Source organism: Pteronotus mesoamericanus, unplaced genomic scaffold (assembly GCF_021234165.1).
Source record: "Pteronotus mesoamericanus isolate MK-2021 breed Mesoamerican mustached bat unplaced genomic scaffold, CSHL_Meso_final scaffold_54, whole genome shotgun sequence".
Classification (NCBI taxonomy): Eukaryota; Metazoa; Chordata; class Mammalia; order Chiroptera; family Mormoopidae; genus Pteronotus; species Pteronotus mesoamericanus.
Window position 1 is genome coordinate 77155861 of NW_026555321.1, and position 17376 is coordinate 77173236.

The 17376-nt window shown below is 33.5% G+C and overlaps 1 protein-coding gene and 1 non-coding gene across 2 annotated transcripts in view; one reads left to right on the forward strand and one right to left on the reverse strand.

Annotated features, from left to right (window-relative positions):
* PXDNL (peroxidasin like) overlaps nucleotides 1-17376 on the reverse strand; it is a 354687-nt gene that overhangs the window by 130393 nt on the left and 206918 nt on the right. The window contains 1 exon segment of the mRNA XM_054595292.1: nucleotides 2566-2637. Coding sequence (XP_054451267.1) covers nucleotides 2566-2637 — 72 coding nt within the window.
* On the forward strand, nucleotides 15483-15641 carry LOC129061140 (U1 spliceosomal RNA). Its single transcript, XR_008528103.1, has one exon. It is a non-coding gene; the product is annotated as a U1 spliceosomal RNA (small nuclear RNA).

Below are 17376 nucleotides of genomic sequence, written 5' to 3' on the forward strand. Positions count from 1 at the left end.
CTATTACTCCAGTGCTTGCTTGAATCAGACCTTGGCCACATGACTTGATGTGGGAAATGAGGCACTAGCAAACATGACCCAAGTAAGGCATGAGACGTTCATTTCTGGTTGCACTAAGAATAAGATCACTTTATGAACAAGCACAATTTCAATGGCTAAAGAAAGAGAGTTCACATGGAAGAGAAAGCCATCTTAACTGATACTGCGCAACTGTCAGATATGTGAGTGAAGTGATCCTAGACCTTTCAGCCCCAACTGAGCCAGCCTAAACCAGAAATGCCTAGTCAACCCATAAAATCAATCATGACAAATAGTAGCCCTATATTCCTTTAAGTAACTAAGTTTTGGAGTACTTTTTACACAGCAAAAGTCCACTGATGGAGTGAACGAGAAACCCATTCATTTTGTTAGATTGTCATTAATCCTCAGAGAGGGTTAAAAGAGTGGCTAGAAATGGTGAGCTGTGTTCCGCAAGTTTACACTATTAAAGGTCAGAATCTTCAATGACACTCACTTGCCCAATATTTCCACAAGATCTTTTTAACTACAGGTTGAAAAAGGAATGGGAAAGACTCCAAATAAATTCTGAGACTGGATAGTGGTGGAAAGGCCAGTGCTAAATAAACAGTTGTAAATGATACATTCACCCAAAGATCTAAGACAGCAAATTTTCTGCAGAGGGAGTAGCATTCAGTAATAGGAGTTCACGAGGACAATGATGGCAAGAGCTGGGCTGAAAGGGGGAAAAATAAAAACTATAGTTCAGAGAAGAAACTAAACTTTGGAAATGGACCCATACACAGAAACATAATCATGGATTTGAATGTGGAATAAATTTCCCCTTTAAATGCTTCCACATGGTGCTCAGTTTATCTCTAACATGCACAGATAGACGACAGTTTTTGCCTTATGGGTAATTTTTAAAAATTGTTCAGTGCTGATAATGATGATATAGTTATCACTTTATGTATGTTAAGATGCTTCTGAAAAATACATTTTATTTTCAAGTTTATCATTAGACTATTTCTAATTTGGTTAACAATAATGAATACAGGGTATGCTATGCTTAACAGTTATTGGTCTGCTGGACTGAGAAAAAGGAAAATTTGCTCTCAGTTTTTCAATGTATCTCAGGTCTAAAATCCAGCTAATCTTTTTTTAAATTGTTACTTACAGAGAGAGAGGAAGGGAGGGAAGAGGGAAGGAAACATCAATGTGAGAGAGAAACATCAATTGGTTGCCTCTTGCATGCATTTAACCAAGGACCAAATCAAGGAGCCCCATCGAGAATCGAACCAGCAACCTTCTGCTTTGTGGTATTATGCCCAACCAACTGAGCCACACTGGTGAAGACAAATTCAGCTGATCTTAAGTGAACCACAGTTTCCAAAGATATTCTCAAACAATTGTATTTTTTCTTGTGAATCTAAAAGCTAAATTAGTCCTAAGACATTTCAATTTGTTTTTGTTCAAGGAAATCAATATGCTTTAGACCAAAACATCTTAGAATTTCAGAAGAGTTCAGAAATATTTTTGCTTTATAGAAATGTATGTGCCCTCCTTTGTGTTTAGAGGGGTGAAACTGCAGTTCTCTGGTGTACTTAGTCCAATGAAAACTAACTTCCGAATAGACTTGCACTATAACTACCTTATGTAATATAAACAACTGAAGTCCTTGTGAAAAACACAAAATAAATAATAAATTGATACATATTCCTGAAAAAGATGAGGCATTCGTGTTATCACTCTGCTCAAAAAATAATGAACACAACATAACTAAGTGTATTAATTAAATATCAAGTATGTATTGAATACCTTATTTTGTCTTACCTATTCAACAAATATTTAATGAGCAGTTAATATGTTCTAGATGCTGGAATGTGTGGTAAATAAGAAGAGGATGGCCACTTGCCTTTATAGAATCCAATGGAAAACTCAGAAAATAATCAAGTAAAAATTGAGTAAAAATCATGAACATTGTGGTATATATAATAAATTAAATAAATAAGACATCATGATAGAGAAACAAGAGGGGAGGTTTACTTGGTCTAACATTAGTCCTAGGGAAATGATACTAAAGCTCAGACAAGGCAGTTAAAAAATCACCAAGAAAAATACAATGAGCAATATACATAAAGGTTATTACATTGGTGAACTAATTTTTCCAAAAATTGGTTCTTACCTAAGTTCATTAGTTCCTAATCATATTTGATCACTGGCTATAGAAGGTCTTGGATGGTTGAGTTGCCATAAAGTTTCTTTTGGATCTATAGAATTTTTACATTATCGATTAATTAGATTTGAAAGTGAAAGTTGAACAAACTCTGTTTTTTTGTTATTTTTCTCTAATTCAGAGTTTTTGTTGCAGGGATAGAGATAAATGCTTGAATATTTTCAGGTGAAGCATGTATTTAATGCAACAATTGACTTCATTTAGAAATGTGAGTTTTGTGCAAATGTTGGTAGTGTTTTTCAAGAAGATGAAGAATTACTTTAGTTGAATCAACAAAAAGGCCAAAATAATCTATCAATATCATGTTATTATTGACCTTTCTTGCAACTTACAGATATAACAAATTTTCAAGTCCTTCAAAAGCATTTCTGGATATCTTTCTGATTCGGTTGTTATTAAGGAGACTGAAAAAAATGAACAAAATTCCACAATGAGAAACAGATTTTACAATAATAATGATTCTACTAGATATAGTGTTTTCTATAATACAAAAACTGTTACTGACATGGCTCACTAAATTTAGAAATTCATAATTTTCTTTTCAAAAAAGCTATATTAAAACAATAGTTTGCACTGTTTTAAAAATAATTTATATTTATTAAATTACCCTAAAATACACCCAAAAGCACAGTAAACCCATGGATAAAATTATTGTTTTACTGAAGTCTATTATTTAAAAGGAAAATTATGAACATAATCATGATAATAAAGGAACATATTCCTAAATAAACAGATGGAGAGTTGCATACACCCTGGCTTAAGCATTTCCCTTGGAAAAATAAATATTATGGCTCTTGGCACACAGTGGACTCTCAGTGTGTATTTGTTAAACTATCAAACCCAGAGTCTATTATACCATAGGAAGTGAGGTTCTTTTTATAGTACTATCAAATGGTCCAAAAATGACTTCTAGAAAACCCAGGGAGAAAAATAACAGGCGGCAGAATAAATTGAACGGCGAAACAACTTACAGAAAATCATCTTTCAGGAACTTTGAAAGCTTTTGAAAAAACATTCTGGCAAATTAAAATTATATATTTTCTGGTAAATACACTTTAAATTTCTTTCAAATTTAAATAACTATGGCATGTCTAAGGTACCAGAAAAGTCTGCTAATTATAGTGGCACACGGTCCTGAATATAGTATTGTATTTAAAAAATCCAAATCTTCTAAAATCCACTGTCAAAATCAAACACTAGAAGCTCACTTATAGTGTATATAAAGTAATTGTTTGTGGGGTATTATCTGATATGACTGGTTAGGAAAATAGAAGTGCTTTGGCCAATGAAGCAGATGATTGTTTTAGTCATTATACAGAATGATATAGACAAAGTGGACATCCTCAGCCTCGACTGTTCCTAACCTGCTCACCACATGCCTCACCCTTAAAGGCTCAGCCACACTATTTCCCAAACAGTATCTAAAGCCACTTTCTGACACCCCACCTATGACACTGAAGCCACCACTTATTATTTATGATTGTCTAGTGTTCTGGGTATCAGGGGGCAAAACAATCAATCTACAGTATGCATTAGAGCTGATGCCATACAGAGATAATGTCCACTTTGTGGATTATTCTTAGTTTCAGTCACCGATCCAATAAACTTTAGAGTTCACCATGTGTTAAATGAATTTTTAAGCTGGTTAAAAGCAACATGCCTCATTAATATGTAGTTGATACTAGTCATATATATTGTCCTGAGGGAATATGTTACTACACTTCTTTAGGTCCCCAAACTATCACCAGACGACTATTTTTACTTGAAGCATGACTACCATTCTGTCTCAATACATTATTAAGTATATGCAGCAATACATGTACCATAAAATATATGCACATAAGTATTTTTATGTGTGCATATTATATGCATGTGTGTGGATACATGCATATATACATGCACCCGTTTGTGCATGTATTACATATGTGTGACTTTCACACTATGTGATGTGTGTATATGTGTGATACATTGCATGTGTATAGAATCTCAATCTTATCTGGACTACAAAACACAGGAAACAAGATGTTTGACTATTTTCTTAATTCTCCCAAAGATATTGCCTAGGAGAGAGGCTGATCTATTTCATACAAAGGATGCCTTTGGGCATTAATGGTTAATTCTCTTTCAATACCACCATTGAGATAGGAAAAGGTACTACTCATCATAATTCCTTTTTTCATTATATAAAAAGTGCTTGAAGCCTATGTTTCAGCATATTCTCACATAGTAATCTAAATTTTGGTAAAAATAAAACATGCAATTTCTAAAAATTGCACTGAAGTTGTTTCTATTTCTTTAACATTATAATTCAATATGAATGTTAATAATCTAAAGTGTGAGATAGTTTTCTTGGAACTACTTTTATTGCTGACAAGAAACAAATTTATTAAAATGGTTCACAGTTGAATGCATTTTTCAATCACAAATACATATTTGTGTTAAAGTTTATTCAAAGCCTATGTTTTCCATCAAAATCTTTGTTATAATTTTAATGGATGAAACTTTTTCCTAACAGTGTTTTGGTTAAGTGATTATAGAGACTGTCATTTATTATTTTTGTTTTATTTTTCATAAAAAGATGAATTCAAAATCTATGAGTACTTCTGCTGGAATGCAGGGTATAAAACAATACCTAACACATCTTCACCAAAAATCAGTGCAAGCTTAAAGAAAGTCATGATAGGTCTCTATATTTTAATATTGCCTAAGATGCCAAGAGAAAAAAATAAAAGATGCAAACAAAATTCCCAAGTAAGAAAATGTTATATTTTTATTGAAGAAATAAAATAATTTCTGAAGGCAGGAAATCTGTTTATTGTCATGATCAAGTCCTCGCGGAAAAAGAGGAAGCAGCACAGACCAATAGACCTGTTTTATGAACTACATCTTTTTTTTAATAAAGATTGTATTCATTAATTTTTAGAGAGAGGGGAAGGGAGGGAGAAAGAGAAGGAGAGAAACATCATGTGAGAAAGTGAAAACAATCAGTTGCCTCTCATATGGCCCCAACTGGGACCTGGTCTGCAATCCAGGTATTTGCCCTGACTGGGAAGCAAACCAGAGACCTTTCAGTTTGCAGGCCACGGCTCAATCCACTGAGCCACACCAGCCAGGGTTCAGCTACATCTTTTGTTGCTGAAATACAGTGTCTTAAATAAACACAGTGCACACATATACTTGCACATTTGATGTTATATAAAAATGTTCTGTGTGGTTTGAAATATTTTGTTTAAAGAAAACAAGTAGCTATTAGGAAAGGTAAAAGCTTTTTACATAGTTATGTACTCATCAAAGTGGAAACAAGCAAAATAGAGCTTTCTCATGTGTAATGTAAAATTTTCCATTCGAGAAAATGGCAAGATTTACTCTGAAAGTGAATCATTATATCCACATTTAAATGCAAATAACATATTCTTTTTGTTTTTGTGAGTGGCAATAATGTTGATGTTTCTGCTTATTATGTTTACTTTTCATTTGGACACTCTCCAGAAATCTGGTTCTGCAGCTATTAACATGGCAGGATTGTGTACTTTATTTCCATGCTTACTGAAGTAAACTAAGAACCAAACTTTCAATATGCATAAACCATAATTCTTGAGTGATTTGTGTAGCTACCAAGAGATATGTGGGCAAAGTCAGTAAAGAATATCTTTTAAAATTTTGCCATCCTCAATACCACTAAAAATATTTACATTATTGTAAGTACCACATAAATCTTTGTAATTCAAAACATTCAAAAAAGGGGTGGGGGGAAAGGGATTAAAAAATGTCAGGCTGATTTAAAGGATATAAATTTATTTTCAATTGGATATGCACATTTCTCAAAAGAAAAGTCATATTTACATTTCAAATCTCTCTATGAGTGACAAATCCTTTTACATATCCAAGAGACTGACTGTCTTCTATCTTTTGAAATTTTAAGACTTTGTAATTTAAAAATTCTGAAGTAAAATACAGAAATAAATATTTTGAAAATTTGTAGCAATGTCCATTTTTTCCATTTCTGTAAATTAACTAGATTCTTTCTCCATATAACTACTTTTATGTCTTTATTAATTTATGAGTAATTTTTCTCATGTTAAAAATTTAACTTTTGCTTATAACATGTATTAGAAATTTTTTTAAGTTTATAGTTTGAACTTTGGGATTTTTTTTATTACTTGCATCACATGGATGTTTTAAATTTTATGTAATGCAATTTATTGGTCATTTCCTTATCGTTTTTGTGTTTTAGATCATGCTTAGGCTTCCCTGAATCTAAAACTACTTTGTAAACTTACTTTTTTTTCTTAAGCTGTTGTGGTTGCATTTTAATGCTTAAACCTTTTATTCACCTGTAATTAATTTTATTTTTTCCGAATTGTTTACTGTTATTACTATTGATATATTTTCCTGTGATGTGCAATGCTGGAATAATCACGTGCATATTTCTGACATGTAGCTGAGTCTATATAGAAATTAAAATGAAAATATTTCAAGTATTATTGTTTTCTGTTTTATTTCATAGGAAGAGTGGTTTTTACCCCTCTTGTACTGTTTTAATGGTTATTTTCACAGATTTTTTTTCTAGGTGTACTTTAGGAACATTCTTCAAATTAAAAAAATCTTTTAAGTGTTCTAATTAATATTAACATTATTTTACCATATCGACTTTACCTATCTAAGAAGAAGGTTTGTCTTTCCACTTACTAGCTCATCTTTTATAGCTCAGTAAATTTTAGAATAATTCCTCTTTCTTTTAAAAAGAGGTGTTTTCATTATATAAGTTTCAGGTGTACAACATTATAATTTGATATCTATATACACTATGGTGTATATACCACCAAAGCCTAGTTTCTATTTATCAACATATATGCGATCCCCTTTAACCACTTTACCCTACCCCTGACCCCTTTCCTATCTGGTAACCACCAATCTGTTGTCTGTATCTATGACTTTGCTTTGATTTTTTTCCTTTTCCATCTGACTTCTTTCATGTGGTATAGTACACTCAAGATCCATCCATGTTGTTGCAGAGAGCAATATTTCATCTTTTTTATGACTGAGTAGTATTTTATTATTCATATTTATACATTTTATATATATTTATATATAATGCATAAGTAAAACACTTTATCTGGCGATGGGCACTTAGGTTGTTTCCATATCTTGGCTATTGTACATAATGTTTCATTAAACGTAACAGTGTAGAAATCTTTTCAAATAAGTATTTTCATGTTCTTTGGGTCAATATCCAAAAGAGAATTGCTGGATGACAGTAGTTCAATTATTAATTTGTTGAGGAAACTCCATACTGTTTTCAATAGTGGCTGCACCAATTTACGTTTCTACCAGCAGTGGTTAAGAGTTCCCTTTTTTTCACAGCACCTCTAGCACTTGTTCTTTCCTGTCACTTTGATAATAGCCATTCTAACAGGTGTGAGGCAATATCTCATGTGATTTCAATTTGTATTTCCCTTATAATTAGTGATATTGAACATCATGTGTTCTGTTAGCCATCTCTATGTCTTCCTTTGAAAAACATCTATCAGATCCTCTGCCCATTTCTTAACTGGTTTGTTGTTCTTGCTGTTCCACTGTGTAAGGTTTTTAAAAATATTTTGGATACTAACTCTTTATTGGAAATATCATTTGCAGATATATTCTTCCATTTGGTCAGTTTACTTTTTACTTCATCGATGGTTTCTTTTGTTGTGCAGAATGTTTTGAGTTTGATATAGTCACATTTGTTTACTTTTTATTTCCTTTGCATTTGAAGTAAAATCCACAAAAAGAAATCACTAAAACCAATGTTTGGTGGCTTAGTACCTTTGTTTTTTTCCATGTATTTTGTTTCAGACTTTAATTTAATTTTTTAACCCATTTTGAGTTAAATTTTTAGTGTCATGTAAGATAGCAATATAGTTTCATTCTTTTGCATGTAGCTGTCTTGTTTTTTCAACACCATTTATTAAAGAGGCTCTCTTTTCTACATTGTATTTTCTTGACTCCATTGTCATAAATTGGTTGCCAATATATGCGTGGGTTTTTTTCTGGGCTTTCAATTCTGTTCCATTGGTCTGTGTGTTTTTCTGGAAAAAAATACTGTTTTGATTACTATAACTTTGTAATATAGTTTAAAATCAGAGCATACTACCTCTCGCTTTATTGCTCCCCCCCAGGATTGCTTTGACTATTTGAAGTCTTTTGTGGTTCCATACAAAATTTTAAAATATTTTATACTATTTCTGTGAAAAATGCCATTGGAATTTTTATTAGTATTACACTGAATGTGTATATTACTTTACATGATGTAGATATTTTAACAATGTTAATTCTACCAATTCATGAACACAGAATATTGTTCTATTTCTTTGTGTCTTCCTCAGTTAATTTAAACAATGTCTTGCAGTTTGTTGTTTCTTGCTAGGTATTTTAACCTTTGTGTTGTGCTTGCAAATGGGCTTATCTTGTTTCTCTTTCTGATAGTTTGTTGTTAGTGTACAGAAACACAACAGATTTTTGTATATGAATTTTATATTTGAAAACATGCTGTATACTGTTTCTTATTTCTAACAGTTTTGAGGGGGTCTTTAGATTTCTCTCTATGTAAAATTATGTCATCTGCAAATAGTGACAGTTTTATTTCTTTTTTTCTTATTAGGATGCCTTTTATTTCTTTTTCTTGCCTAATTTGTTTGGTTAGAACTTCCTGTGCTATGTTGAATAAAAGTGGTAAAAGTGGGCATCCTTGTCTCATTTCTGATCTTGGAGGAAAATCTTTCAGTTTTTCTCCATTAGTATGATGTTCTGTGGACTTGTCATATATGGCCTTAATTATGTCAGGGTACATTTTTTCTATACCCATTTTGTTTAGAGTTTTTACAATAAATGAATGTTGTAGTTTGTCAAATGCTTTGTCTGTATCTATTGAAATGATCACATAATTTTAATCCCTCATTTTGTCAATGTGGTATATCACATTGATTGATTTATAGATGTTTAACTACCCTTAAAACCCTGGAATGACTCCCATTTGATAGTCATGTATAATCTTTTTAATTCACTGTTATATTTGACTTGTTATAATTTTGTTGAGGATTTCTGCACTTAGGTTTAGAGATATTGGCCTGTAATTTTCCCTTTTTGTCTTGTCCTTGCATAGTTTGTGTATCAAGGCAATGTTAGCCTCATGAAATGAGTTAAGAAGCATTCCTTCCTCTTCAGTTTTTTGTAAGAGTTTGAGAAGGGTAGATATTAAATCCGCTTTGAATGTTTGGTGAAATTCACCCATGAAATCATATGCTCCTGGACTACTGTTTTGGGGGAGCTTTATGATTACTTTGTGACAATTTTATAACTAGTGATCAGCCTGTTAATATTTTTTATTTCTTTATGACTCACTCTAGGAAAGTTTGATGATGCAAAAAATTTACCATTTATTCTAGATTGACCACTTTGGTGGCATACAGCCTTTTGTAGTATCATTTTATATTTTGTTTTGGGTTTTTTTTTGTATTTTTTTGTTGTTCAATTACAGTTGTCCCAATTCTTCCCCATTGCTGTCCCCTGCCCTTTCCAACATCTGCTCCCACAGTCAATCCCCACCCTGCAGTCCACATCCATGGGTGCTTTACTGTATCAAATGCTTTTTCAGCATTTCTTGATATGATCATGTGATTTTTGTCTTTCATTTTGTTTACGTGCTATATTACATTTACTAATTTGAGAATATTATACCAGCCTTTCATCCCTGGGATGAATCACATTTGATCATATATATGATTTTTTAATGTATTGCTGGACCCCGTTTGCGAATATTTTGATGAGGATTTTAGCACCTATGTTCATCAGTGATTTGGCCTGTAGTCTTCTTTCTTTGCTGTGTCTTTATCTGGTTTTGGGGTTAGGATAATGCTGGCCTCATAAAAAGAATTTGGGAATCTTTCTGCTTCTTGAATTTTTTGGAATAGTTTGAGAAGGAATAGAGGTAGCTCTTCCCTAAATGTTGGGTAAAATTTGCTTGTGAAGCCGTCCAGTCCAGAGCTTTTGCATGCTGGGATTTTTTTTTTATTACTGCTTCAAATTCACTAGCTGTTATTTGTCTATTCCAGCTTTCTGCTTCTTCTCAGTCAAATTTTGGAAAATTATATGTTTCTAGAAATCTGACCATTTCACCCAGGTTGTTAAATGTCTTAGCATACATATATTTGTTCATAGGAATTTCTTACAGTCTCGTATTTCTGTGGTATTGGTTGTAACTTCTCTTTCATTTCTGATTTTATTTATATGGGTCCTCTCTCTTATTTTCCCTTGACGAGTCTGGTTAAAGGCTTGTCAATTTTGTTTATATTTTCAAAGAACCAGCATCTGGATTTATTGATCCTTTGAATTGTTCTTGTAGTCTCTATGTCATTCAGTTCTGCTCTGATCCTGCTTATTTCCTTCCTTCTACTTGCTCTAGACTTTGTTTAGTGTTGTTTCTCCAGCTCTTGAAGATGAAGGGTTAGGTTGTTTATTTTAAATATTTCTATCTTTTTTAGGAAGGCCTGTACTTTTATGAACTTCCCTCCCAGGACCTCCTTCACTGTGTCCCATAGGTTTTGGACTGTTGTGTGTTCATTTCCATTTGTTTCCAGAAACGTTTTGATTTCTTCTTTGATTTCATTATTGACCCATTCATTGTTTAATAGCATCCTATTCAGCCTCCATGAGTTTAAATATTTTTGAGTTTTTTCCTTGAGTTTGGTTTCTAGTTTCAAGCCCTTGTGATCCAAGAAAATGATTGCAATGATTTCAGTTTTCTTGAATTTGTTGAGGCTTGTTTTGTGTTCTGTCATGTGGTCTATCTTTGAAAATGTTCCATGTTCATTAGAAAAGAATATATATTTTGCTCCTTTGGGGTGAAAGGTTCTGTATATATCTATTAAGTTGATTTTATATAGGGTGTTGTTCAATGTCACAATATCCTTGTTGATATTTTGCTTGGAAAATCTCCCTATTGTTCACAATAGGGTGTTAAAATCCCCTACTATGTGTGTTGCTATCAATATCTTTCTTGATGCCCTCCAAGGTTTTCCTTATACACATTAGTGCTCTTATGTTGGGTGCATATTGTTTACAGGGGTTATTTATGTCTTCTTGACGGATGGTTCCCTTAAGTATTATGAAGTGACCTTGTTTGTCCCTTTTTATAACCTTTATTTTGAAGTCTATTTGTCTGATATAAGGACTGCTACCCCAGATTTTTTTTTTTTTTTTGAGGTCTATTTGCTTGGAATGATTATTTCCATCCCTTCTTTCAGTCTGTGTAGGTCTTTTGTTCTAAGGCAGATCTCTTGTAGATAGCAGATATAAGGGTCATGTTTTCTTATCCATTCAGCTACCCAACGTCTTTTGATTGGAGCATTTAATCCATTTACATTTAAGCTTATTATATTATTGATAGGTTCTTATTCATTGCCATCTTTCCTTTTGTTCTTGTGTTCCTCTCTCTCTCTCGTTTTCTTCACTTCATAGAGCAGTCCCTTTAGCATCTCTTGTAATTCTAGTTTGATAGAGATGTGTCCATTTAGCCTGTTTTGGGTGTGGGAAGTTCCTCATTTTGCTTTCCATTTTAAATGAGAGTCTTGCTGGGTAGAGTAGTCTTGGTTCCAGGAGTTCATCTTTCATTTTTTGGGGGTATTTCTTGCTATTCCCTTCTTGCTTGTAGCATTTCTGTTAAGTAATCAGCAGATAGCCTTATCAGGACTTCCTTGTATGTTACTAGCTGTTTCTCCCTTGCTGCTGGTAATATTCTCTCTTTGTCTTTAAACTCTGCGCTTTTAGTTATGATGTGTCTTGAAGTGGGCCTCTTTGGATTCATCTTGATTGGGAACTTCTGTGCTTTCTGGACTTGTGTGACTTTTTCTCTCATCTATTTAAGGAAGTTTTCTGTCATCACTTTTTCCAACAGGTTTTTTTATGCCTTGCTCCCCTTCTTCTCCTTGTGGTATTCCTATGATATGGATATTATTATGTTTCATGTTGTTTTGCAGTTCCCTTAAGCCCTCTTCTTTCTTTTTGAGTCTCTTTTCATTTCGTTGCTGTCTGAGAATTTCTTTTCTACCTTGTCTCCAGCTTGCTGATTCTGTTCTCCACTTCATCTGGTCTGCTTTTTATTCTTTCTACTGTTGTCTTCAGTTCAGAAATTGTATTCTTCATTTCCTCCTGGCCCTTATTGATAGTTTCCATATCTTTTCCTTGCAGATATAGTTTGCAGTAAGTTCCTTGTAGCGTCTCCACAGTCCCTTGTAGTTCTCACTGAGGTCGTTGAGCTTCCTTATAACCATTATAATGAAATCAATGTCTGATAGTTTACTTGTCTCTATTTCACTTAGCACTCTTTCTACAGAGTCCTCCTTTCCTTTATGTCGTCTTTATATAAATTGAGTTATAAAGTCTCCTCCCTTTGTGTTACAATTTTAAAAAGAAATTCTGTATTATTTTGGGACATCTTTGCAGTCTGAGTATTTTTCACACTTACAGCATATGTCATTTCTGAGTAGCCACATATCAATTGATCCAAAGACACACAAACATGACTGGTACATATGGCTACCATATTAGACAGCAGTTACTTTGCTCACATTACCCACAATCTTTAAAAAAAATCCTTTCTTTCCTTAAAAAAATGGCTTGTACCTCAGAAAGAAGTACACCTCCCTTCTCCATGCAATTTTCTACAACATGTGTTTGGGATATTCTTTTTCTGGTAAACTAATATGCTTAAATATATTGTGGAATACCATTTGCGTAACCCATATATTTAACAAAGCACTATGAAGACAAATGTTTAGTTGATTGTCCAATTCCAATATTCTATAATCCATCCATACAGTAGTAGGACTGGGAAATAGGGAGCAGCACAGCTAGATGAACTGTAAGCCCCTCAGATGATAGTTCATATACAGCTCAAGGCATTTCAGTTGCCAAACACTGCAGGCCAACTTCAACTTCAAAAGGTAATTTGCACTAGTAGGAGTAATTAGTATTACCTCATTTCTTTCATCAACCTCATGATCCCTAATGATCATAAGATGACAAGACCAGTTATTTTTTGCTCTTGGGCTGGTTGTTATCACCATAACTCTCAAATAATTTTCTATCCATACTGATTAGGGCTGTTGAAAAACGACTATACTATTAAGAGTGCCTACCAATACTTCTCAGCACAAGAAAGCAGACAGGTGAAATTAGAAGTGGAAGTTGCTATGTCATCTGACTCCTCTTCTAAAAACATCTTTTTCATTGAATTTCCAGTTATCTTTTTAATCATACCACCACAAAAAATTAATAGGAAAAAATATAATATATTTAATTTAGTGAGGCAAAATGAAAATTTCTTTCATTGTTTTCTTTGAACTTCATTTTCTATGACTCTTAAATATAAAAATATTCAAATTGGCAAGGTATTCTCAAGTCACTTAAGCAGATCCCCAGCCCTCTACCAATTCTACCAGGATTTACCTGAACACTGTCAATATTGTATTCTGTTAACTATGCCTTCTTGTTATAAAGCCATTTTTAAGGCATTTATGATTCTCTAAGGATAAATACCAACCTTGAAAGAGAGACTCCAGTGCACTACAAAAAATACTACTTAATAACAAGATAATTTGTCCTAATTTTCAATAAGTTTTCTTCATTACTTAATATTTTGGAGTTTGAGTTTCCCCATCTATAAACTTTTCTTAAAAATTAATAATAATTAATTTGAACATACCCAGAGCTGACTTGGGATTAAAATAAGATAATGTATATGAAAATAGAAAATTAGAGGGAAGTCAAGATAGTTATTTATATAGTATGAGGATAAGGGCAGAATGATAAAGAACTACAGGATTCCCCTTAGGAAGACACCTCAGGAAGTCTGATGGGTTATAGTGTCCACATGATGCCCTCAACCTCAGCACTATTTGCATTGTGGCCAGATAATTCCATGTTAAAAGTTATGCTGCCCTGTGAATTGTAGGATAGTAAGCAGCATCACTGGGCTCTAACCACATGTTGCTGGAACATCCCCTTCTCCAATTTTTACAAATATCCTCTAGGGAGAGAATATATGCCCAGCTGAGAATCACCATCTTGGAGTCTGGGGCCTTGAGAATAACCCAAGCCAGTTTCCATTTTACCAGCTTTAGTTTTCACATAGAGAGGAGGAAATTGTAATAACTGATAAGAATGATATATAGTAGTCATAGAATTTATTTTGGTGTTGTGGTAGCTGGCCACCTCACTTTTTAAAGGTTAATGTTAGAATTGATCAAATCAAGCAAGAAAGGATCAACATAGCCATAGAGGTGATAAGAAATGGAAAACAAAGATGAAACAAATGACAAACAGATCAATATGGATGCAAGGATAAGTCCAAAAGCAAGAGTATTCTAGGAAGAATGAGAAACACCAGGAATTATTAAAGGGAAAAGAGCTGTGTGTGTGTGTGTAGTTCCCAAACGAAACTGAGGACTGCTCACTGCTTACATGTCTTCTATTTTAACTTGTTCCTCATGGTGTTGAGAGAACCATCCAACATCTAAAATGTACAGAGAGAGGCTTCTGACATCATCAGGGAACAACCATTACACACGGCCATTGCTTGACAGCTGCGACTCCAATGGCCATCAGAGATCTGTGTCTCACTGTCTAGTGTATACCATGTTCTCAAAGCCTCACTTTATACTCATTTGTTACTATTTTTCCAGTGAGACTAAGCATTGGGTTGGCTGAAAAGGTCATTTGGTTTTTTTTTCCACAAGGTGGCTCTAATAAGGCTTAGCTGTCTTCACCTTCACTCAAAACAATTTTGAGAGATTGTATCATGACAGTGGTCATATCAGTGTGCATTTTTAAAAAATGTCAAAATTGGTGAATTTTTGTGTAGCCATTTTAATATTGAAGATGGAAGAAAATATGCAACATTTCGACATACTATGCTTTATTATTTCAAGAAAGGTAAAAATGCAACTGAAATGCAAAGAAAGATTTGTGCAGTGTATAGAGAAGGTGCTGTGACTGATCAAACATGTTAAAAGTGATTTGTAAAGTTTCGTGCTGGAGATTTCTCTCTGGATGATGCCCCATAGTCGGGTAAACCGGTTGAAGCTGATAGCAATCAAATTGAGGCATTAATTGAAAACAATCAATGTTATATCGCATGGGAGATACCCAACATACTCAAAATATCCAAATCAATAAAGTTATCGGTGAAAATAAAAAATATGTTGTTTTCACACTTATCTAAGAGATAACATGATCACAAAGGTGTTTTTCCCAGGGTGAGGTTTATCCATTGCACTCCGGATGAGCTGACGCCTGCAATTTCCCTAAATGTGGGAAATTTGACTGCATAATTTGTGCTGGTGGGGGACTGCATTCGTGCTCTCCCCTGGCACACAAAAATGTATCTTTTATTTTACAGAGAAAACCATATGGACATTTTGGCCAACCCAATAACTATGCCACATTACATGGGCTTTCTTCATTAACCTCTCAATTTTTTCAATACTCAGTTATAGCATCCAGGAGTGGGTATAATACTTTATATTTAATCAAAGTATAAGAAAGGAGAGCATAGGGGTTTTTCCAAAGTTTTGGTTCCTTGAGATATTGTTCCTAAACACAAATTATGCCAAAATTTGTCCTTGTGAGAAGAGCTGCTCAACCTAACTACCCTGTTCTGCTTCCATCAGTTGCTAGCGCCTCCCCTGAACAGAGTGATTTAGGACTAAAAGGGCTTAACTTCTATGTGGATTAAATTGTTTTTAAGTTTCTTACACATCATTAACATTGTACATAGCCCTGGACCTCAATAGAAAACATTTTCAATAAATTAGTGTAAAATTTGTATTTGTATTATAAATGTTATATATAAAATAAAAAACAAATTTAAATGTTTGCTGTTGTAATTCTAATATTAGTACAGCATTCAAAGAACTACAGGCCTTTCCTTATGTCAAAATATTCTTAAAATATATTTAATAAGGGGATTATTTTGTGTACCTAAAGTAATTACGGGAAGAAAGATAAGTACAGTATTTATTTTCTATTGCTATGTAACAAATTACCACAAATTTAGTTGCTTAAAATATCACCCATTTATGATCACGATTTTCATGGGTTAGGGGTCCAAGCACAGCTTTGCTGGATCCTCTGCTAAGGTCTCACCAGGCTGAAACCACAACGTTAGCTGGGCTGAATACTCATCTGGAGCTTGGGGCCCTCTTCCCAACTCATGTAGGTTATGAGAAGGATTCAGTTCCTCACAGTTGGAGGGCTGAGGCTCTCAGCTGCTAGAAGCCACTCCTCTCCTTCACAGCTTGACTAGTTTTCTCCTTCCAGGCTAGTGGGAGAGCATGCCTGCTGCTTAAGTCACTTGTAAAGGGCTCAGCTGAATAGGTCAGGCTCACAGGGAATAATCTCCTTTCTGATTTACTAAAAGTCAACTGATTAGGGTGAGACCTTTATTAAATATGAAAAATCCCTTTACCTTTGTCATGCAATGTAAATGCCATAAAGTCTTTTACATTATTATACACATAAGTAGCACAAATACTCCAGAAAAGGGTCAATGTGTAGGTCATTGGCAGTCATAAACCCTGCCACCTTGAGTTTTGGGTTAGCAGTTGAGGCAGATTGCTTGGATTTATTCATATATCTGATCAAAATATCACTATTACTATTAATATACAGTGTGATAGCACTTAATAAAATGATGCATTATTTAGATATATAGATCACCCCTATTGAAGTATAAATAAATATTAGGCATAAAAAATTGTAACTTTAGTAGTTACCTTGGTGCTGAGAAAAAGGATGCAATTAGGTTTATGGTTGATTTATTTCTTAACTTGGATGGTGTTTACATTAGTGTTCATTATTAGATGTTTTAAGAGACATTAAATATTATATAATATTTAAATAGTTTTAAACACTTCCTTATGTACTTGACTCTACTTTCAGAGTTATAAAGCAAAGCTTCTGCCTTCAACATTCTCAAAACTTTAACAAAAGAACCAAATTACAAATCACAAATTTCTTATAAATTTTTGTTTTAAAGAGGTATGGGATAATGCATCAAAGAAAATCTTCACAGAGAGCCAAGAGAATTTTCCAAAAGCAGAGAA